Below are 23,011 nucleotides of genomic sequence, written 5' to 3'. Positions count from 1 at the left end.
GAGCTGGGGCTGAAGCCCAGGCCAGAGCCAGGGCCCCGAGCTTTAGATTTAGTCAGCTGTTCCCCTGGCTGGCAGCTGGACGGATGCAAAGAGAGGCAGAATGGGAGGGGAGGCAGCACAGAGGCTGCATGGGAGAATTCGAGCTGGCAAAGGAGACGGAGAGGAATAAGGAAGAACAAAACAGCACACTGACAGAAAAAAGGAGGAGGAGAGGGAAGTGGAGGTTTGGAAAGGGGACAGTGGAAAAGCCATTAGATTCCTATGAGAGAGAAAACAGCACTGAGAGCAGACAAGCTGTCAGAAGGTGGTTAGGGCTCAGTGGCTTTGCAACCGCTCTTCTCCTCTTTCCTCTGTGATTCTCTAGCTCCCTCATTCCTTTCCTCCCTCACTGCATCCAGCCACCCGTCCTCCTTCTCTTCCTCCTCACGTTCCACCACTGGTACGCTATTCTCTGGCTGCTGCTTTTTCAACCAGTTGTGCCTCAACAACAGCCCTGCTATTCATTACGCTTGACCTGCAAGCGTAACCCTAAACACACACATACACACCAAGATCTCAAACAGGTGCCCACATTCAAACACATGTGCACAGGCCAGCAAGGGGAGACTGCAAGGGGAGTGCAGAGAGAAGAAGCAAGAAGAAATAGATGGATGGAAAGATGGAACCAATATACTCACTATGTTTCTATAAAAACGGTGAAGGTTTAGAGCAGGGTTCAAGAGAGAGAATGTTGAGGGTTAGCAATGGTGCGAGCAGTCGCTGCTTACAAAGCATTTTACAGCCTATTATTTTCCACTGAGATGGACCGTGAATCTGGCGTGGAAGCATTTAGTCTGCGCCTTCGTAAGTGACTCAGCACTTAGAGCCATCGCAGGTGGATAACCGCACAATGCATATCAACCCAGTGGCCAACTCATTGCATTCGGTTCACTCACTCCTACATCTCTGCCTCCATTTTTCTTTTCTCATCCTCCAACAGCTGTAGCCTCCTTGATCTTCCTCCACCTTCAAGCATCCACATGCAAAAAACCTGTTAATGAATTATGAACTGCAGTAGATTTGAGGGTTTCCGTTGTCTATTAACCATGGGTAAAAATACAACAGTATCATTTCTATGCAAAACAAAATGTAAACATGTAACTCATCATTTTAAGCTGGAAATATTCCTTCTGCTGTAAAAGCAACATCTCACAATGATAATATAGTTCTAATAATGTTCATTCGTTGTGAAAATTGGAGTTAGACAAAAATATAGCACACATTACCAGCTATATTAAGCAGCTTTTCCATTTACTGCATAGAATACAGGGCTCGATGTTAACCATCGCCCGATCTCCCGGGGCAAGTAGTTTTTATTGCTGGGAGAGTACAAATTTCATTGCATTTGCCAACCGGCGCCATTTTTTTTGTACAAATTCTCGCGTGATTTGAAAAATGTGCGTGATTTGAAAAAGCCGGGTGATTTTCCACCAGATGGCGTGATTTTTGTCCACTTAGTGGTAATTTTGATGTAGTTACAAAAACAACAAACAAGCTAGAAAGTGCTATCATATGGCAGTCTTCTGTACAGAGATGCAGGTCATACATTGAAAAATGTTCATTAAATTTTTTTCTCTTTGACATTGGAGAGGTGCATTTAAATGTTACAGAGCTAAACATGTTAAATTGGTGACCTGTTATTATTATAGTCTTTTTGCTGCATTGTCATTTTGTCAGGGAAAACTAATCATGAGTCAGTTGAAAGTCAGGGAATTCTGAAATTATGTAAGACTGTGGAAACCCTGTTTAAAATAACTACTGGTATGTATAATGATTCTCTAGAAAAGTCACATTATATTAATAGCATTATCTTGTATAAACATACCGTGACTCTACAATAAAAGTTACTCATTTGTGACACTGATTTCTGTCTTGTGATTTATCTTAAGTTTTTAACGTGTCAAGTTTTTTTTAGATTTTTAACATTACAATTTATATTTTTCCAAGCACACAACAGTTTAAAGCAAAGTTTAGTTTGAAAAGAATGTGCAGGAAGGATTGAAAAGCATGTTAACACGGTAATGTAGGCTTGAGTTCATTATCTTACGCATGCATATACACACCAGGAACCTGTAAACTTACTGAATTACAAAAAACATTTAAAAAACAAACATGTTTCATTGATATATACACAAAAATAAATATTAGGAACTATATTTATCAAACATTATACTGGGCAAGTAAAAATTGTTTCTGGGCAAATGAAATGTGAAAGTCACTTGCCCGAAGTGACTTTAACGTCAACCCTTGGAATATCATGCTTGTTTTCTCTTTTTAAAGTAAAATAATGATAGCAAGATTTCAGTTTTTAAATATGTCAGGCCATCGGCTGAGGTGGCCAGCCTGCAGTACGATATTCTGCAGGATGCCAGCTCAAGTCCTACATGGTGGAAATGGGAACATTTTCCCTCGGCTGTCTCTGCTCTGCAGAGGTCAAATACAAAAAAGATCAGATTATTTTCTATCCATCTAATGCATCCAATCTTCAGACTTAATAATAACTTATAAACATATAGACTAACAGCATTCTCGATGATGCAATTTCTTTGAGTTTACTCTAAATCTTTAGAGGCAATAGAGAACTGCTAATTGTTTTGTTTTCTTTGGGATTTATATCTTCTACTTCAAAGTCCAAGTAAATTCTTTCTGGCACTTTCTCTGAAATCTCTTAAAAACTACATTAAATGGGATTTTTTTTTGTGGTTTAGAAAAATTTACTTTGGAAAATCTTGGTATGTTTTTGATACTGGTAACCAAACCATGCCTAGAGTAGCACTCTGATATTTAATGTTAGATTGAGAAGGTAATTCTACCTGCTGCTTTGTGTACAATAAGGCAGCAGACCCAGCAAGTGTGCGTAGCGGAGCCTCTTAAAACCCCCAAAGAAGTACACTGTTTTTTGCACAGACATGTCCTCATAATTAGGTAGCGGTGTCTGCCGCGGCTAAAATAGCCTTTGCTTCTCATTTAGTGTTGAGATGGGAGACAGCTACCCTCCTCCTTCAATAGTTTCCCCTCCATCACTCTCTTCTCTCTGCGGCTCTACCTCCACCCATCTGCCCTTTCCTCTGTGCGCTGATTCTCTGCGGCTGCATCTTCCCCCTCGGTGGTGGTTAATGGCACAGGGATCCAGCGTGGAATATAGATCAGTGCGAGATGGATGGGGCACCAGGAGCTCCGGCCAGTCCCGTAGGTCCCAGACCAAAGATTAACTAAATATTAGCTGACAGGAAGGAGGCAGAGAGGGGCAGGGACACAGCTGCAGCTGCTAGTGCCACTGCTGGCTGAACAAACGGCAGAGGCTGTTTTTAACCCTCTTCGCTCTTGGGATGAGAGACAGACACGTATGATAAACTCACGAGAGATGTAAAAATACACAAAACGCATCGGGGCAAACATACTGCTGCAGATGCACACGCTATCAGAGGCACCCTGGGAGAAGAAGTCCACTAATCACATTCTCTCCTCCCCCTCTCAGGCCTGCCAAGGCGAATGGCGAGGGGGACAAAAAGAAATAAATCTTTATTAGGCAATGTGTCCCTGCTTTATCGATCGCCGGGCTCATTCCCTCCCCTTCTTCTCACTCAACCCCCCCTTTTTCCTTCCCCTTCTTTTGTTATTTTAGGCGTGTGTCTGCCATCCAGTTCAATTGAGTCAGGGTGTACATCAGAGAGGACCATTACCCATGTCTCCCTGGGCTGAGGCTGTCACTGGCTGAGGTGGAGGGTATGGGGTTGGGGGGTAAATGATGTAGCCACCCAGGAGGGACAGCAGCAGGTCGCATGGGTAGGAAGAAAGCGAGGCCAGGATAGTGAGGTTTGGGCATAAAATGCAGACAAAGTGGTATTGACACGTCGTGCCAGACAGTCTTTCTTTCCAAAGCCAGGTCTCTTCCCCCATAATGGAAATTACTTAGTCTTCAGAGCATGGCACAGATGCAACCTGATGTATTTCCACATGAAGCACTGAAGAGAGAATGTAACCGCCACCCTTTTTTATGGTTACATATACCCTAAATTTGAAGCAACTGCTACATAATAACAAACTAAAAGAAAGTAGCTGAATTATGCATTGGAGTTAAAAAAGGGAAGTATATGTGGAAAGCTGCATGCTTCAGGAAAGTTAGAGATGCACTGCGTAAACTCCTAGTGACAGGAACTGAAAGGTTTTTAGCTTTACTGGGGATTGACCAGTTAAAAGCCTTGTGCCCCAACCAGATGTATATCTTTACTAAAAGAGATGCTAAAACAAAATGGAGAGTGCTGGGAATGTTGTGGAAAAGCAAAGGAAGAAAATGTTTGTTAATAAATATTGTGATCCCTATTTCAAGCAATAATATTAGAATGAAATACATTTGTGAAAATCAGCCCTTGCAGATAATGTCAGTAAAAACAACACAATTAAGTGTGGAAAATGTTACAGTTCAAATGCTTTCAGTCAGAAAGTACAGGTACTAAGACGCAATGTAAAACAGAATTGATTAGAAATTTAAAAAAATCTTATTCCGTTTAGTGATTGCATAACAAATACACACAAAATCTATTCCAGGTACCAGCAACACTTCACTGTGGAGGTTGTTATCCATCCATCCATCCATCCATCCATCCATCCATCCATCCATCCATCCATCCATCCATCCTGGTGTCATGAGGGATGCTGGTGCCTATCTCCAGCAGTCAGTGGGTGAGAGGCGTGAGATAGGTGATACCTGCCCAGGGTAAACCCTGGACAGGTTGCACTTTCCTCTATGCCTGTGCACTATTTCTACAGCGTAGCCACCTCACCACTGCTTTCTTCACCATTGTTAATTGTTAGCTTTGATATCAATGAACTAGATCTTTATATAATTATCTTTAAGACATTTTAGATAAGACCATCTGCCAGATGCATAAACATACACACATGAAACAAAAGAAAACCATATTTTCTAAAATGTTCTAGAAATTAAAGCTAAATTCTGATTAAGTTCTAGTCATGTCACTCCTTTGTTTTTTCATACTATTATGGACTGTTTTATTCCCAACTATTTGTGTTCCTAAAATTTTATCAAGCTGTGAAAGGAGCAAACCTACCCAAAGCTAAATGTGATTGGTAAATAGGGTCAGAAATTCATTTTGTTCTAGCAAATCATTTTTTTCTCCATACTTGTAGACTGTATAACAATATATTTGCTCCTGAAAACAAGAGGTCTCACAACAAACCTAACTTAAGCTCTGTGTAAGTCAGTCTGCTGGTCAGGCTCAGTACACTCCAGTCTAAAACAGACCGGCCAATCACTATAATGCAACAGCGCAGTCAATATTATTGCTGTAACAGAGTGATGTTTTAATGATGCTTTTTATTATGTCCTAAAATAGCTGTTTACATCATAAAATTTCAACAATCGGGACCTATCAGATCCATATCATCTGATTGGTTCTAAATGGTTTCCAGTGATTCTGTTGGTCCAGCCTTTCAAATCAGGCTCTACCCGCTCCATCGTGAGCCAGACTGGCTGACCGGGCTAGCTCACAACAGAAAGGCTAGAAATAAAATATTTTCGGGCTATTAATTATATTGCCTTTATAAAAATACCCAGATCCTTTAGTTATCACCATGGATCGCCATGTACAAGTGAAGAACCCACAAATCTGTAGGGAAAACAGCATTTAAGGAATGTTAAAAAAAATAGACAAAAAAGCGACCATGTGAAATAGGTATACATTTTTTTTTGTGTCACACTGCAGCCATTACTCAATATAGATATAAAAATACAGTAACAGCAATAGTTTCTGAAAACAGATTACCAGTACCGAGAGCAGGAGTTAGTAGGAGGCCGCTAACCTGGTTTTAGGAGCGCAGACAAAGGAAGCAGTGTGGAACCATGCTCTGTCTAGATGGAGGCAATATTAACACAATGAGTTTTTGTTTGATAGTTTGGAAAACGGACGATGAGAAAAAAAAAAGAGGAGGAACGACAACCATGAGAACTAATAAACATAAGGAGGCGATGCAAGAGAGGACAGGGAGGGTGGGAATGAAGTAATCAGGAAAAGAAGAAAAGAGAAACATGACAAGAGGATTAAAGAGGCAAAAAAAAAATCCGAGTAGGCTAGAAAATGAGTGAATTTGAAAAAAAAAATCCTTAAAGACCAAACTCTTTAGAAAAGCAAACTAAATTCCCTCATCAGTTGAAATCCTAGCCCTCATTCTTGTTGAATCCCTCTCTTTCTTTTTGTCTCCATCTCTCTCATGCCTAGAGAGCCTTTCCAGCTCTATTCAGCCTGGCTCAGCAATGGAGTAATGAATGCATGTCTCACATGCCACACAGCCACGACATGGTTGGAGCAGGCACAGCCAGAGGCACCTTCCATTCTCAGGACCTCCTCCTCTTCAGTCTACAGTAAATAGCTCACATGGCACTTGAGCTTGCTGGGCTAAAAAAAAAAAAAAAAAACAGAAGGTGGGGGCGGGGGGGTGGAGGCTACCTCTCTCTACTTCAATCTGGCTCAAATTCCAAATTGCTCCATTGTCTTTATTGCCTTTTGTCATGAGAAGAACTGCTTATTGGGAAGTGAAAAACACAACATTCAATCATGCAAGTGATCCTTGCCTTTGGTCATGTGCTATTCATTGGAAAACAATAATGTAAGCACGGGCCTGTCTTTCACGTCGAGCAATCGACCACAAGAGGGACAGTCTGACCGGCTTGACCTTTGGCTTCAGTAAATCCCTGTGGGTCAAGTGAGGAGGTCAGTACCAGGCCAGCTCAATAACAAGGGTAAGAGGCCAGTCAATGAGTGCACACCTTCATTAAAGAGCGAGGGTCAGTGGCAGGTAAACCCGTGGCCTCAGTCTGTGTTTATTCTAAGGCGCCTCGTCGGTGTTCGTCTTAAAGCCCTTTGGCACAAGAGTGTGTGCACACAAGGGTGGAAATGAGATAGGGTGGGAATGATGACAGACAGGAATGTCATCCACCCTCTTATCATTAACATGCCTTACCTTTATTCAGCCCGACACTGTCGCAGTCATAAACACCCCCAACGAGCCATTAACACAAAGAGTCATACATGCTTGTATTCAGATGGAGCAAACAGTAAGAGTCTAGCTTTACTCAGCTGCAGAAGTCTTTCAATGAGTTTATTTGTGAACAAAACAAATCCACCCACATATACCAAAGCTAAGATTGAAAGCTGGTTTAAGTAGAGTCATAGGTTTCAGGGTCCTTTCACACCAAAATAGTCCAGGCTAGACATGAACAGCCGGCAGGTATGGGAATCCCCTCAACTGTTAATAATCATAATGATCACTGAGTTAGGATTTGATTTCAGGTGACATTTATGTCCATAAATCAAAAATCTAAGAGGCAGGGCATGAGTTCAAGGAAAACCATCATAGACCAGAATTTGCATGTTTGGTCCACACCAGAGTTCTGATGAGCTTTCATGCTGGCCTGCATGAACCAAATGGACAACCGCTCTGGCATAATAGAGATCTAAGCATACAGTGACTTTTGAACCATGCAAACACACCCCCTCCTGGGCTAATTAGCACATTTCTGTTTTTCTACTTTGCCTTTTCATCAGTTCCTAGTTCTATTTTATACCAGAAACCAAACCCTTTCTAACTAGAAAAGCACTCTGAGCGCAGACCTCCGCCAAGCAACAAATTCTACCCCTTATTGTGACTTACACCTATATAGTTCAAGCTTACACATGATCTGGATCATTACCAAATTTAAACAAATTGTTCAATGAGGCACAGTGCGTGTCTGCAGCCTCTGGTGTTTGTTCTGCTCTCCACTTTTTCATTCACTTAGCTTTCTTATTTGATCAGCAGATCGAGACTTTGAGCGAGGCAGAGCTCACCATTCCTGTGCTTTTTCTTCAGTGAAATACCTTCACATTTTTGAGTCCGATACTGCAGATGCCATTACTCCCTGCTGTCACTACTAGGTTTAAGGAGGGAACTTCTTGTCCCGCCAAATAATGCTAGAGAATCTTTAAAAAATTCTTGCATCTGGATTATGATCTGGATCATAACTAAAATTTAATGGATTGCTCCTCGAACTGCACTTTGGTAAGAGTTTCATTACAATCCGTTCATAACTTTTCTAGTTATTCTGTAGTGTACACAGAAGGAAAGACAAACATACACAAACTCGCCTAAAAACATAACCTCTTCAACAGATGTAATTAGACTGAAGGTAGAATGAATGCTGGACATATTGCAAGTGTCCAAATCTAAAGTATAATTCAAATATTATTTAATAATTTCTTTTGTAAACTAAAAAAGACAGCCAATTCACATTCATTGACATTTGGGAGCTTAGGAGCTCCTCATTAAACAAGATCAGCAGAAATAAATACATACCTGCACTACCTTACAATAAATATACACAGCTTGTTGCATTTCAAAGTTAGAATAGAATATAATTGAAAATCACTGTTTGAATCTCTTTATCAAACCTGACAGCTCATGCGAAAAGTCTCCCCGTCAGGTTTAAACTGATGCATGATTGTTCTTGCTGTAGATGCTACATTTATTATAAAAGTTGGGTATATTACAGCATGGGATATGCAGATTGAAACCTTAGTTTGTTGTTTTGCTGCTCAACCTCTTCATGTATAGGGTTTGGGTTAGCAAGCAGCGATCTAACAAACATTTTTTACTCACACCTTGAGTGTTCGGTTCCCAATTCGACACCAGAAATATTAGAGCATCACACTAACAACTGCTGATAATCTGCTATATAAAGATATGGGACTCTTATAAATGATCCACTAGCAAAAGTCCCTCTAAGGTATTCTGGCTTGATCAGATATTGTAGGTCTATGAGTTGACTAGCCACAGGGGGATCAGCAACAAGATGGTGAATGTACAATTAAATACAATTATACAAGATAAATAAATGAATATAACATTTTTAATCACATGGGCAATAATAGTTTGTTTATGGGCAGGGAAAAAAACGGACTAGGATTTAATGTTAACATATAAACACAAAAATGCAAGCAACATTTCTTTGCAAATTTGGAGGTTTTCTGAAAGTATTACAAGAAAAATAACCAAAGAAAGCAGAAAGGATGTTTAGGGCTAAAGTTGAAAGGATATGCTTTTTACAGTGGATATACTATCTGACTTAAACTGTCATTACATGCATACATACTCTATAAAGATAAAAAAAAAATGCATACACATTGAATATACGATGAATCCTTCACTGCAGTGAGCGCAGTATTGGGGGGGTTGTGCTTATTTCAGCATCCCGTTGGTGCAAAGAGGAATTCATTAAAATAAAATAAAAGCAAACTGCAAAATCAGATAGGAGAATGCTGAGAGCTGCATTAACTGTTGCTATTATTGCCAAATCGAAGAGAGAGGGCCGGCTGGTAATAAAAGTCATTAAATGAAATAGTAAAAAATGTCTTTTAATAGGGGTGTTGTCGTCGTGGATTTAGTAGCCTTTCAATCCTCTGCTCCCTGTGCTTCAAGGCCAGGCGGAGACGAGAGGCAGCTCCATGGAAGCAGGACCGGATTCCTAGACAGAGTCAGCCAGCCGAGGAGCAGTGCTGACGCACACCCAGCAGCCACAGTCTGGGACAGGAGACAAGTCAGGCTGGATATGGGATGGGGGCAGACGTTACTGAGATCAGGCTGAAACTTTATTACTTTAGCTGGTTTATTTAAATAAGGCCCAATGCAGGCCGTACTTGTAGTGTGTATTTGAAGAAGCCCTTAAGAATTGGTTGCAAAAGCCCAGCAGCTTGGGAGATCTGAGGAAGATAAGTCTGAACCTGGGAGTGATTATTTAAGAGGGGAAGGGAGGAAACGGCTATGTCTGGGACCAGGAATAGTACTGGGACAGAGGTTGGCTCCACTCAGGTAGACAGGCTGAAAAAATAAGGGGACCAGACGTTAGTCCCTGAGGAGGATGCCACAGTGGTCTAAATGTGTATCTTGGGTAGAGAATTACTGGGAAAAAAAATAGGATAAAACTGTAGAGCAGTGAATATGGTATGATATGAGGAGCACTGAGAAGACATTTCAAGCCAATTTTTTTATCTCTGCTCTATGTAAAGCTTTGACCATCTGTGCATCTGTCAAAAAGATCATTTTCTTTAGGTGCAATGTGACATTGACATACAAAATAACCTACATTGTATAGTGCAAAATGTCAATAAGGAAAACCAAATTGATTTTATAAAACCGAACTTTAAATTCTATACCTAAAGTGTTTTATGGTCATTCATTGACAGCTTTGCTCTTAGAAGGAAACACAGCTTATTTTATTTTAATTCAATTATTTTCAACTGGCCCAGAAATACTTCAACTTTATACTGGCAAAATACATAAACAGGGCAATCTTTGTTTGAGATTTGCACAGCCACATCTGCAGGAGTGGACAGGCCAACACAAATCCACCCTAGGCTAATGTGTTTCGATTACACAACAGCTGAAAGGTATCCCCTCATCTTTCCATTCAGCAAACCCAAGGGGACAAAGGCCTGGAATCTGTTTCTCCCGTCCACCAAGATATACACAGCCAGACTGGGAGGACAATGTCGTGAAAAAAAAAAAAAAAAAAAGACCTTGACTTGCATGCATTTGCTGCCCCTTGCTCCTGGATGGCCAGATGTTTATAGTTGCTTTGGGCTAAGCCATGTTTCCATGATGATACAAGCTAAGGGTTAGTCACATGCCTACGGGAAGACCAGAGGCGCCAGATCCTGGACTTGCTTGCTCCATCCACTGCCTCATATATCCACAGCTTGCATCTGTTCTGTCAGCTTAAGGGTGTTTGAGATCCAATCAAGTATTTTAGTATTGTTCAGAACAATGACTTGGAGCATGTTGGCATTTCTTTAGCTCCAAAGTCGCACATTTTGTACCTTTAAACTATGTTGGTTTCCCACACGCCATCAGCATGTTTAGAAGCAGTCTATCTCCTCTTCCTCCAATCTCTGCATGTGGGCTCATTCTAAATGGGCATTGTAAAAGATAAAGGAACTGCTCCAGCTCAGCAGCAAAACAAAACCAGATACACCCACTTAAAAAAAAAACAGCCCACACACAAATAGGGAGAATAAGCCCTCATCCACTAAAGCAAAATCTCAGCAAAGCCTGTCCTTTCTGTGAGGAAGACATGTTCATGCAAGATTCAAGTTTTGCATCTTAAATTCTGCACCTTTGTGTGCAAAATGCTTCAGAAGGCAATGTTGGCCCTCGCCAAGCCCTCTGCAGGCCTTGCAAGGTAAAAAATGCAGTTGTGCTCTTTGACAGAAAAGCTTAGTGTTTAACTTTAGAAGCTGAAGCTCTCTTTGGTCTTTGGTTTGGAGTGCTTTCACCCAAACCACTAGCAGAGTTAACACCAAATTTATTTCATTAGTCATTTTTGTTGTCATTATTTGTTGTATTGCAATACCAGAAAGTGACACACATTTTCCTTGACTTCAGAAGCATGCTAAATGCCAACACTCAGTTTTAAGCTGAATACCGTTTCCACCACATGTCCTTCATTCTAAGTCATTGAAGCCAAAGTTTCTAAGAGGCCCATATTCCAATTGTTTATACAAAAAAGAGGAAAGGCAAAGGGAAATAGCTTTGTAGCCCCTAAACAAAGATTTTAAGAGACATAGGAGCTGCATTCTCATTTAGTGGCACAATATTAGTATGTTACTATAGTTTATAATTTTCCATTAGTAAAACAAAAGAAAAAGAAAAGAGTCTAAAATATAGCATGGAATAAAAATCAATACCATTGTTTTTGTTGATTATCATTACATTTATTGTGACAAGAAGCAAAATGACCAAGCATTTATTCGTTTAAAATATTCTGTTGCTAGTGGTTAGGGCATAGGGCTTTCAATCCTGAGGATGTGAGTTCGATCCCCCACTCCCACAGACTGCCACTCTGGGTCCCTGAGCAAGACCCATAAGCCCACACTGCTACCCGGGCTATAAACAATGGCAGCCCACTGCTCCCCAAGGGGATGGGTTAAATGCAGAGAATTAATTTCATTGCTCTGCACTTGTGACAGTGGAATGAAAATAAAGTTGAATTCTATTCTAAAAAGTTAAAATATTGAAAAAAATATGAAAAAGAAATGCTTCATAATATCGTTTATAGGGTTTAAAGTCGCAGAGAGACTTGTAAATAAAGCATTTTGTACTGCAACGCCGCTCCTTTCAAAGCCGTCTCTGCACCCTGCTATCCAGCTAGCTGTAAGAAACGTTCCATGTTTTATCGGCATTACCCTACGGTGCAACTAACTTACATTGTAATGCAATACAAGGTTCTGGCATCGACTTCCTATAACAGTGTAACCGATGGCCTGACCTATTTTCTGATTAATTTATCTCATAATTTACTGACCATTAGGGTGCAGTCATAGAGCAGTCAAATGAGATGCTCTGGGATATAAAAACCAAAAGACACTGGCACCACAGGAAAAATAACATACTAACCGTCGCAGATGAACACATATATGTGTATATATATATATATATATATATATATATATATATATATATATATATATATATATATATATATACCGGTACATACATACATACTAGTGTTGCGCCGCTGCCATTTTTTGGACCAGATACCGATACCCGATACCTGGCTGTGCAGTATAGGCTGATACCGATACCATACTGATACTATATGTTTGAAATTGATGTGTGTTTATATATATGAAGAACTGCATACTACTTGGATGTAAAATTATTACCATCATAGCTTTGTCAAGCTGCTGCCTTCCTTTGTGAAGCAGGAAAAAGACTAATACAAAGTGAATCCAGTAGAACTTTTTGTTGCCTACCTGGAATGGGTGACAAAAGTTGAATAAACTTTTGGCTCTCAAAATGATATCGATGCCCTATTTGTTGGTACTCGCTGATACCAATATCAACATTTTAGTGCAGTATCGGTATTGGTGCTGCAATATATATATATATATATATATATATATATATATATATATATATATATATATATATATATATATATATATATATATATATATATATATATATATATATATATATATTTTTTTTTTTTTTTTTTTTGCGAAAGACTGAGACAAAGTGATATTCAGTCAAAAGACATTTATGCATGAAAAGTGCGGTGTGCAAAAGATTTATGCTCTCTTATCTCTGAGTGAAACCATTGGCTTTCAGAAGTTGCCTGACTGCTAATGACTACGTAGAGTACACCTGTGTGCAAGACAAAAGTAATTTTTGCAGTTTACCAGAAGCCATGGTGTGGATAAAGCAAATATTTTGGAGAAATAGATTGGCTCTGATGAGACCAAGACTGAAATCTTAAGTTAAAGTGCAAAACTCTTTGTGTGTTGGTGGCAGCATCATGTTAGTGGGGGTGCTTCTCTTCAGCAGGGAAAGGGAAGACGGTCAGAGCTGATGATGGATGGAGCCAAATACAGGGCAGGCTAAGAGGAAAAGCTGTATGAGTCTGTGAAAGACCTGATACTGGGGTGGAGATTAAACTTTGGTAGGACAACAGCCCTGCACATAAAGCCAGGGCTACAGTTGAACGCTCTCCATCTAATCTGACAGTTATTTTGTAAAGTAGAATGGGCAAAAAATTGAGTCACTAACTGCAAAGCTTGAAGAATCAGGAGCTCAAAGACTGTAACTGCGGCAAAAGGTGGTTCCACATTGCCCTTTTAAGTTTTATGAACCCACACATACAGACATTACAGGAATCAGAGAGATTTCACAACTTATCAGAGTCTTCCAGGAGTATGCATTGTTTTTTGGTTGAGCTTTTAGTACTGATATTTGAATTAAGTTCAAAGACATTAGTGGAGAAGGAAGGTATAGGAATTAAGATTCAGCCTTAGAAAAGTCTGCTTGATAATTACTTTAAAAAAATAAAACATGGTGAAAAAAAGTACCGGTAAGCATGCTTGTGCTTGTTATTTCACAATCCCGTTGACATCATGATAAAAAGGGGGTGAACTGAAGTAGACGCCGCTGAAACCTAATTAAGATTCTCCAGAGCGTGAACAAATTAACCTGAGTTATGAGCATGCAGACGCAAAAGACAGATCTGCTCACACACAACGCACACATACACCAATTTGTCTCTGAAATAGGTGGAGCACAGGAAGATGACATTCACACTCAAACAGGCATGACCGCCATGGACGTCCAGCAGGGGAGAAGCAAAATATTACAGGCCATCTCTTCCAGCTACAGCACCGTGGAAAACACACCAAAAATAGTCGACAGGATATGCGAATCCGCTCTCCGTTCTACTTGAATTTAAAGCAGCCTCCAAGTGTCCACCCCATCACTCTGATTTGGGGCAGCGGCGTGATAAAAATGACATGCAGCCTCATGTGAAAAATTAGCTTAACAAGGAGAAGTGAATAAATAGGCTGTAGTATGTACCCTATGCTAATGATATTGCAGAGAGCGACATATGCCAGGCATCACTATGTCACTCCTTGGGGATGTGGGGCTTACCGTAACAGGATAGTAAGGGTGGTGGGTGTGTATGTGAGATGCTTGGTGTTATGTTTTTTTTTAACCTCTTTGAACAAAGAAGGTGGGAGGGGGTTAAGGATATGAAGATGAAGGGTCAAAAGGAGGAGGAGCAGAGCTGTCTATGTTCTGAATAAATGAGACAAGAGGGGACGAACTTGACCCTGACTTGAAGGCTGAAACAGGAAGGAAGGTAATGAAGTGCAAACATGCTTTGTCATGCCATGCTAAAGCCATAGGATTAAAATTCTATAATTAGAGGATGGGGTTCTGTAATGCTAGCCTTTCTTTTCAAGCTTGATGAGCCGCTGAGTCTGAACTGCATAACGGAAGCATGGAACAGATGCTGCAATCAGAACAGGCAGGTCTGGAAGTTTTACTTTACCGGTGGCTTAATGTCCGGCTGTCACAGTGACTGTAGTTTGACTGACGAGTTGCAAGAAAGTTAAACCTGGCAGGCCAGTGAGAAACATGAGCATATACGTATATCTGATCAGCTCATCCAAAGTCAGTTCCTATGGCAAGCAAGTACAACACAAGAGTTTTCCTCTGGGCAAAAAAGAGCACTTCCCCTCCCCTACCTGTTTCTGTGAGCTGTTTGTTAGCAGGCTGAAAGATGAAGGCTATATTTTTGCCCTTACTTCCAGGATAGAAAACTTTGGCTTTTTGAAGATATTTCCCGTGGCATGTAAAAATAAAATAGCATCACCCCTATTAAGCTAACACAGTTTCAAAGAAGCAGCTGATAGGAGCAGATAATTTCAGTTTGTTAAAGCCTAATTTGGTATACAACAGGGATAATTGCTGATTGTTTTAACTAAAACTATTCACAGCAATCATGTCTTTTTTTATGTTTTAACGAAAACAGAACAACAATTACAATTTTTTTTTATCATACCATGAGAATCTCATACTCTAATAACCTTTGCCTTTATTTTAGATAGGGGTGAGTATCGGCATGGGCGTCGCGTTACGATAAGTATCGCGATACTTGAATCTCGATACAATATTATCACAATATTGCAATGTCACTATATATTGCAATATTTTGTCCTATCAAAATTTAATGTATAGATAAAAAACAAGTGCTGTGTATGTCCATCAGAACATATTGACTATTTAGTTATGTTTGTTATCCATGATGTTTGGGGTCTGAGCCAGTCCATGGTTTCCACTGCGAGTGCCTCAACTACAGACATGGTGCTGCTTCGCAAAGCAAAAGAGCTTCACAGTGTCATCTGACAGAGTGGCGGTGCAGAGGTAGCCCATTTCCTCTCAGTTTTAGGTTAACATATTTAGTTTTTTTAAAAATCGATACCAGGAACTTATAGATCGATATTATGTAAGGCAGCCGAAAATCGCGATATATCACTAAAACACCCCTAATTTTAGGTCACCATATTGCTGTGATAGCACGTCACTGATGTCAATACCTTATAAGCACAAACACTGCTTTTCAAAATCCTTAGGATAACATTTATGGTGCATGTTTTTTCTACAACTAATCTACAAAAAGTAACTTTCGTTATATTTTGAAATTTACTAATAATCCTTGATTGGTGGTGTAAGTAGTAAAAATAAAGATCCACACAATACAGATTGTTTTAGGGCTTTCAAATTTCCTTATTTAAAATTTTTCATTGTTAAAATAAGTTTGATTTGTTATTCTGATGAAAATCTTTTTACAATAATGTTAAGAGATATAATAAATGCTCAACAATATTTGAATTCATACAAATACAAACACATTTTGGGGGTTTTTGTTGAGTTTTTGCGGCACTAGTGGTTCTTCTTTTCGACAGGAAAGGGGGCATGAGAAAGGTCAGATTCGAACCCAGGTCGGCTGCCATGACGACTAGAGCCTCCATACATGGGTTGCGCGCACTAACCGCTGTGCAACCTGCACGCCCGAACACAAGCAAATATAATAAAGTATTATTAAAAGCAGTTTAGCTGTTGTTGGACTGGACCCCACCCAGTATGGTTGGTTTTGGTGTCATTAGCCCAGTAAATGAGTTCTAACCAGTACTTACTCCTTCTTCACTCTTGTTTCAGTTTAAAATGATTCATTATCTCTCTTTGAGAAGCTCCTATTTGTAATAAATACCTTTCTCTTTAAAATCATACATATAAACTTTAGGCTCATACCTTAACAATCAATACGTATGATAAAACTGAGTTATAGCTGCACAAGTTTTCTAATTGCAATGTTTGGAAGCCTGCTGCTGTCTCTGCTGTAGGTTTGCATGAACAGCACAGACAAGGACAGGAACTAACCTGCTATTTAATGCATTCAGACGTGTCTAAGTCTTCTCTCCACGGTATAGGGAGGTAAGGACAAAACAAAAGCTCAGATAAGACGGTGAACTTTCTCTCAGCTGTCGAATAGATTTTGCTTTAGGAAAGGATGCAAGTACAGAGTCTTATCAGGCAATTGTATACTATAACCTGTGGAGCTTTTTGAGAACTAGAGGAGGCAAATTTATGGACGACATCTTTGACTTTATTGAGAATTTGGTCAAATTAATACAGTTTCAGCGGGTAAAGTGAAAAGGAGAAAGGTAAACAGGTCGAAAAGCTAAGCAACCTGTCAATTTTATTTGTGTAGAACAAACAGCAAATATTGACCAAGTGCTTTACAGCATGATAATGTAATAAACACGCTAGTACATGACTGACTTTCCCTGATCAATGTTAACTCGTTTGAAAAAACGAACTGGTTCATGTGTGGGTTCCAGCTTCACCAGGTCAACTCTGAGCGAGAATTGTTTTGGTTTTAGTTTACTTCTTGCTCCAGCTAAGCTTCCACAACACACCACTATGAAGGTGACAAATTCATCAGTGATATGACAGTGGGAGGAGTGAGTTGGAGGTGTGGGGCGAGGCGGGCTTCTATAAGCCCGTTATAAACGAGGAGCAGCGGACTGCTAGATAGCACTTTGCATTCATATATGAATATTTATCCCAGAGGCTGGCATTGGAACGGATGAGCTCGCATGGGAGAAAGAACAAGCCATCTATCTCACTCTTTCCCAATTTCTAAGCCTCATTCTTTACTTTCATACATCTCCTTCACTTGCAATCACCATTTCAATGACTCTCTTTTCTCTTTTGCATTTTCCACCCACATTTTCCCTCTAGGCTTCCCCTATTTTTCTTGATATCATCCGATCTATTGCTCCTCTCCTTAAAAAAAAGAAGAAGCCACCCCCTCCAATCTCTTCTCTTCACAGCGCTGATGCATGGAGAGAGATGGAGCAGGAAAAAAAAAAGGAAAACGCGTGTGATTAATGTTGTTGAGAAAAAAGATAAATAATCACACGAGACTGGGGGCTGGTAGTTGGCCTTAGGGGAGTAAATATGGAGAGTTTTATAGCTGCTCACTTGGGAGCAAAGGGAGGCAGAGGAGGAGGAGACTGGAGAGGAATACGGCGACAGCAGATCCATTCAAGTATATTAGCCACCCCCCACCACCCACCCCACATACACAATAACCTCTTCGTCTATTCTATAGCGCAACTGTCTTTCATCATCAGTGCTGAGCCCCATCCCAGTGACAGCACAAACACACACAAGGTGCCACACAAAGCCATGGATGCAAGAACGCCTTCAACACACCCTCACAACCAGCCCCATGCTTCTTTCACAGGCCAGACCCACTGTATGTGTTTGATGGGGCCGATACATGCGGCGTGTGATGTGGCTGACATCCACCTTACCCACCCCACCCCTTCCACCCACCTACCCCTCCAGTCCCCACCCTCCCAAACTCATCCTGCTTTTAAGCCCTCATACTCCGGTGGCTGCTTGTCCCCTGGAGTAGATTGCATCTTTTATTTATCATTGGCTCTTCCTCTGCTTTATCTTTTCCCAGCTGGTGAAAAAAAATAGTAAATTCTGGGGCAAAAATTGCAATCAGCATAACATGCCCTCCTCCCTGCTGTGTTCTCGCCTGTCACTCTCCGCTCCCTGTGAGCATGCGGGATGGGACTGACAGCCCGTACAGAGGAAGACAAGCACACATGTGTGCACAGCCTCGCTGTTTCCCCCCTACACACAGTCCTAGAAAGTGAGGAGTGACACCAATAGCCCCCCCAAACAGAGATGCACCGATCAGGCTACATACCGATACCGATTATCTCTGGGGTTTGAACTGCTTTTTCTGCATGTTTAATAATAAAAGGAGGAAAGATTTGGTATTCTCACAATGTCTGTAGTGGAAAAGTATAGATTTACAATTAACTAATTAAAGCATACATCTTTAACCTAACTTAAAAAAAAGTAGATCAAAGTGAATGCAAATATTTGATGGGTTTATAAACCCATCTGGAGTTCAAATGGGTTTTTAAAAGAAGGGATAAAAAGTCAGAAGAGGTCTGTCAATTACTAATTGAAAGACGTTTTTAAAAAAAAAACTCTGATATCTGAATGATCCACTTGAGTGTCTAATGCTTTTTCCTCTTGACTGGAGTATCTGACTGGCTTTAGACTAAAAAAATTAAAAGATAGCAGAATGTAAACATATATATTATTGCCCAGGAGCATCGCCTTCGGAAACCTCTTTGAGTTGCAATAATAAATGATTAATTAGCTATTACCACCATCGTGTTTCTTCCTACTCAAATTTATAGCACTAAACAAATCACTCGGTTTTCTCTGAATGATCTATTCAAATTTCAGCCTATTCCATCGTCCCTAAATCTGAATACTGCAATACATGGAACAGCATAGAGGTGGTAGTTTAGTCTACAGGAAAAGGAAGGAAGTAGGGTTGTTTTTTGTTTATACATCTGCAGTTAGACTTTATTGGGGTTTTACTTAACAAATGAATGGGGCATTAAAATACACATTGGTAGCTGATGCATTTAAAGAGCAAAATATGTATATTTAATACAAACCAAAAATCTTTTTATCCTTTCAATCAGGAAAAAAAAAAGTCTGCTTCCAATCTCTGGATGACTGATTGGTGGATCACAACTGCAAGTGACCTCCTTACCCTCTTTCTGACTACTTATCCAAAACACACACTTATCTACTTAGTGACGCCTCATACTTTTTATTTTACTCTGGGCCGAGTGTTTAGCTTCCTCAAGCCCAAATAAAGAGTGAGCACATAAATGAGCCTAATGCTGGGGAATCTGGTAAACAGGCTAGAGAGAAAGAGAGAGAGAGGGGTGAGAGGAGGGAGGGCTGCCTGTCTGTCTGCTCCATGGCTACTATTGTGCACTGCACATTCTCTGAGCCCACAAGAGCTGAAGCCATCTCCACAGATTCTTTAGGGGGAGATAGGAAGCCAAGAAGTGAGATAGAGAAGGGGTGGGGGACAGAGGGATGGAGATGGTAAGGGAGGCAGGGAGAGAGGAAGATCATGCATAAAATCTTGTTTACAGAATGCATTAAGATTCAGATGAACTGGGGAGGGTAATGGGATTAGAATCCTGAACTGCTTCCAAGGGTGGGGAGTCAGATTGACAGCTGAGTCTATTGCACTGACGAATGTAGTGAAATATTCGGGCTCTGGCAAAGACAAGCCAGGCAGAGGAAATCAGAGGGGGGTTTACTGAGCCTGGAGCACCTATGTTTACACCCGACTCTACCACAAATAATGCAGCTGAAAGACAAAAAAACAAAACATGTTGTCTGTTTAGGTGCACACACCTTAGGCTTCAGATAAAAAGATTAATAAATAAAAGGTTTCAGTGTCTCATAAAGGTGTTTGTCAAACAAAATAGAAGCACTGTGGCTTTAAATCGCCGTCCCTCCCCAGTCTTTCTAAATATCTGTCTATTTAGCCAGCGGTGAAAAGATATAGGGGGCTTTTGTCTCCATCCCCATTGGTGGGGGCATGGAGAGCTGGAAAGACACAAAAATAGGAACAAAGTCCTGAGCTTCCAATTGGAATAGCTCGGGGGGCCATTCAATGCGCACAGCTCAGTGGTTAAAAACAAGAAGAAGTGGGCTAAAATTACGGGCTTATCTGGAAAATAAAGGTCTATTCTCGCACAGCTATAGGGGAGATTGCTGTGGAAATACCCTGCATTGTTTGGAATAGGCACCGCTGTAGAAAAGAAACACAATCCCTGTGTAGGTTCACGGGAAAACGCAAACAGGGAGACGCGTTTTGGTCATTTACAAGCAGCTCTCGGTGCGTTATTGTGACGCTTTGGTCCACTCACCGACTTGCAATACGTTGTCCACCCAGCCGCCCTCCAGCAGAGTGACACCCCGCAGAAAAGGCAGCTGGGTCTCGTCATTATTGTCCCCGCTAGATCCACTTTCCTCTCCTCCGGCGTTGAAAGAAGAGTACATACAGATCTCCTTCTCACTCCTCGGGAATGACCAGTAAACGATCCTGCGCTGGACAGGCTCCGGGATCCGCTCGAAGCGCTCCTCCACCCGCTGGAACGGCCACTTTTCCGCCACTCTCCGCGCCGCGATATCGAGCAGCGACTCGGGGTTGTGCGTTTTCCCGTTCCCGGACGCTCCCGGAGCGGAGCCGCACGGGACTCCTCCAGCCCGCTGCCCCTGCCTGCATACCGGGTTGTATCCGGGCCGGCAGCAGAGCCGCTTGGCTGGGGGCTGCTGGACTCGCTCGGCCATGATCGCACCGCTTCCAACCTGAAGCGCAGTTCCTCTCCGATCATATAAACGGGATAAGGAAGAGAAAAGGGCAAATCTCGAACCGATTGTTTGCCGTACATGGAGAGGCAGCCCTTATTTGGTGAGGGGGGCGGAGCCTGTGAGTTCCGTGAAGTCTTTGTGTTGTCAGAGTAACGAGGATGGGCGGGGCTCTGGAAGACAGCCAGCGCACGAGTGGCGCTATAAAAGGAACTGGAGGCGGAATTCCCGAACGTCGGCAAATCCTTTGTGAAGTCGTCCGGGAGCGCGAGGGCGGAGCCCCGGCGGCCGACGGCCTTTGAAGTTTCCTTCTTATTTGAGTTTAAAGGCGGGGACTTAATCCAGGGGCGGCCTCGCAGTTTCCCACAGGGCTAAAAGGGGCCAAAAAAACTGACTTTCTCCCCCCCTTTTTTTGGAGTATAAGCCACCACCCCAGGCTCTAGTTTCTTCAATAAGTGCGCTGATGGCTGATTTTGTGGCTTAGGTTTTAAAGTACTTTCAGCTGTCAGAGGCAGGAAAGCAGTGGGAGGAGGAACAAGAGGGCCAACATGAAGATATGAATCGGGACATGCTTGTCCACTTTGGTCACATCAGTCACATATAGGTCAGCTGTTTGGTTCACTGCTACATATATTTGAAATAAACGTATCAAACATGGCCCTACCCACACTTTATGCATTTTTGTTATTATTTCAAAGTAGATAGGGCCACATTTAGTGACTCAAAAATAGATCCATGCCTATCACTATTTATTAAATGTAGTAAACAGTTTCAAAAAAAGATTTTCACACATCCTGTTCGTATTGCTAAGACCAGACTACTTTATTTCTGGTCTAAATAATTTGCAAACATGACACCTTTCTTTTTATAAGATAAACCTGCAGAACCATTTTTTAGCTTTGCATCTACAATAATTTCCACATCCTAAACTACATTACTTATATATTCCCTAAATCTTTTTTGCAAATTTTGTTTTGTTGTTGAAATATTAAGTACCCTGTGAGAAAAAATTGTTTTGGGATGAGGTCTCAATGTCTTTTTTTTCTGCAAATGTTAGATTTTATAGTTATGAAGATATTTCTCAACTAGTACAAGGGTAATGACACCCCTTGAACAGTTTTATATTTGATCACATTACAGCCTCTATCTTTTCTGTATTTAATTTGTGTCTTATTCTGTAAACAAGCACACAGTAGTGTATGAATTTGAATCTAGAAAAAAAGGTGTTTAACTGTTTCAAACAAAACTGTGGTGTGCATTTCTATTTATCCATCTATTATACAACATCCCTTAATAAAATCCAGTTCAACAATTAGTTTTGACAACTTGTTAAAAAGAGTCACCCTGTGTGTTTAACTTTAGGAAAACTGTATAACGAAGACAGAGGAACAGGCCAAGGATAATAAGGATATAAAACAATATCCTAAAATTTAAGCATATCATTAAACATAATTGAAAATGAAAAGAGTATTACAAACTTACAAAGATGTAGCCATTCGACCTCTCTGACTAGAAGTGCAGTGGAAGTATTATTGGCTGATATTGACTGTATAAGGTCACGTGCTGCATTGTGCTGATATAATAGCTATTAGTTTTTTTTCTGCACAAATCTGGTAATAATGTAAGAGTAAAAAAAGGAAAAGATGTTTTGAGTGAAACCACAAGAAGTCCTGCTGAAAGTTTGCCACAATGGAAGAGAAAACAGAAAAACCTCTGGCTTGATGTCTTATTCATAATGCAAAGTGTCGAATCTTATGACTACTTACCCATACATCAAATTTAGGAGTCTAAACATGATTAATTGAGTTAAATTATATAATACTGTTGAAAGTGTAAATGGAACCTTACTTTAGTTTGAGTA

At 40.7% G+C, this 23,011-nt stretch overlaps 1 protein-coding gene across 2 annotated transcripts in view; it reads right to left on the bottom strand.

Annotated features, from left to right (window-relative positions):
- Positions 1–21,235, bottom strand: part of LOC119781104 (zinc finger SWIM domain-containing protein 6-like) — a 64,338-nt gene extending 43,103 nt beyond the window's left edge. Inside the window, exon 1 of one of the 2 annotated variants that reach the window (XM_038281473.1) lies at positions 20,709–21,235. In XM_038281473.1, the coding sequence (XP_038137401.1) occupies positions 20,709–21,132 (424 nt within the window). In that variant the 5' untranslated portion in view covers positions 21,133–21,235. The remainder of the gene's footprint in view (positions 1–20,708) is intronic. The other variant, XM_038281472.1, reaches the window with a different exon arrangement.
- Positions 21,236–23,011: the final 1,776 nt, after the last annotated feature.

Source organism: Cyprinodon tularosa, unplaced genomic scaffold, assembly GCF_016077235.1.
Source record: "Cyprinodon tularosa strain WSP-4 unplaced genomic scaffold, ASM1607723v1 ctg171, whole genome shotgun sequence".
Taxonomy (NCBI): domain Eukaryota; kingdom Metazoa; phylum Chordata; class Actinopteri; order Cyprinodontiformes; family Cyprinodontidae; genus Cyprinodon; species Cyprinodon tularosa.
This window is presented reverse-complemented; position numbering and strand designations above follow the sequence as displayed.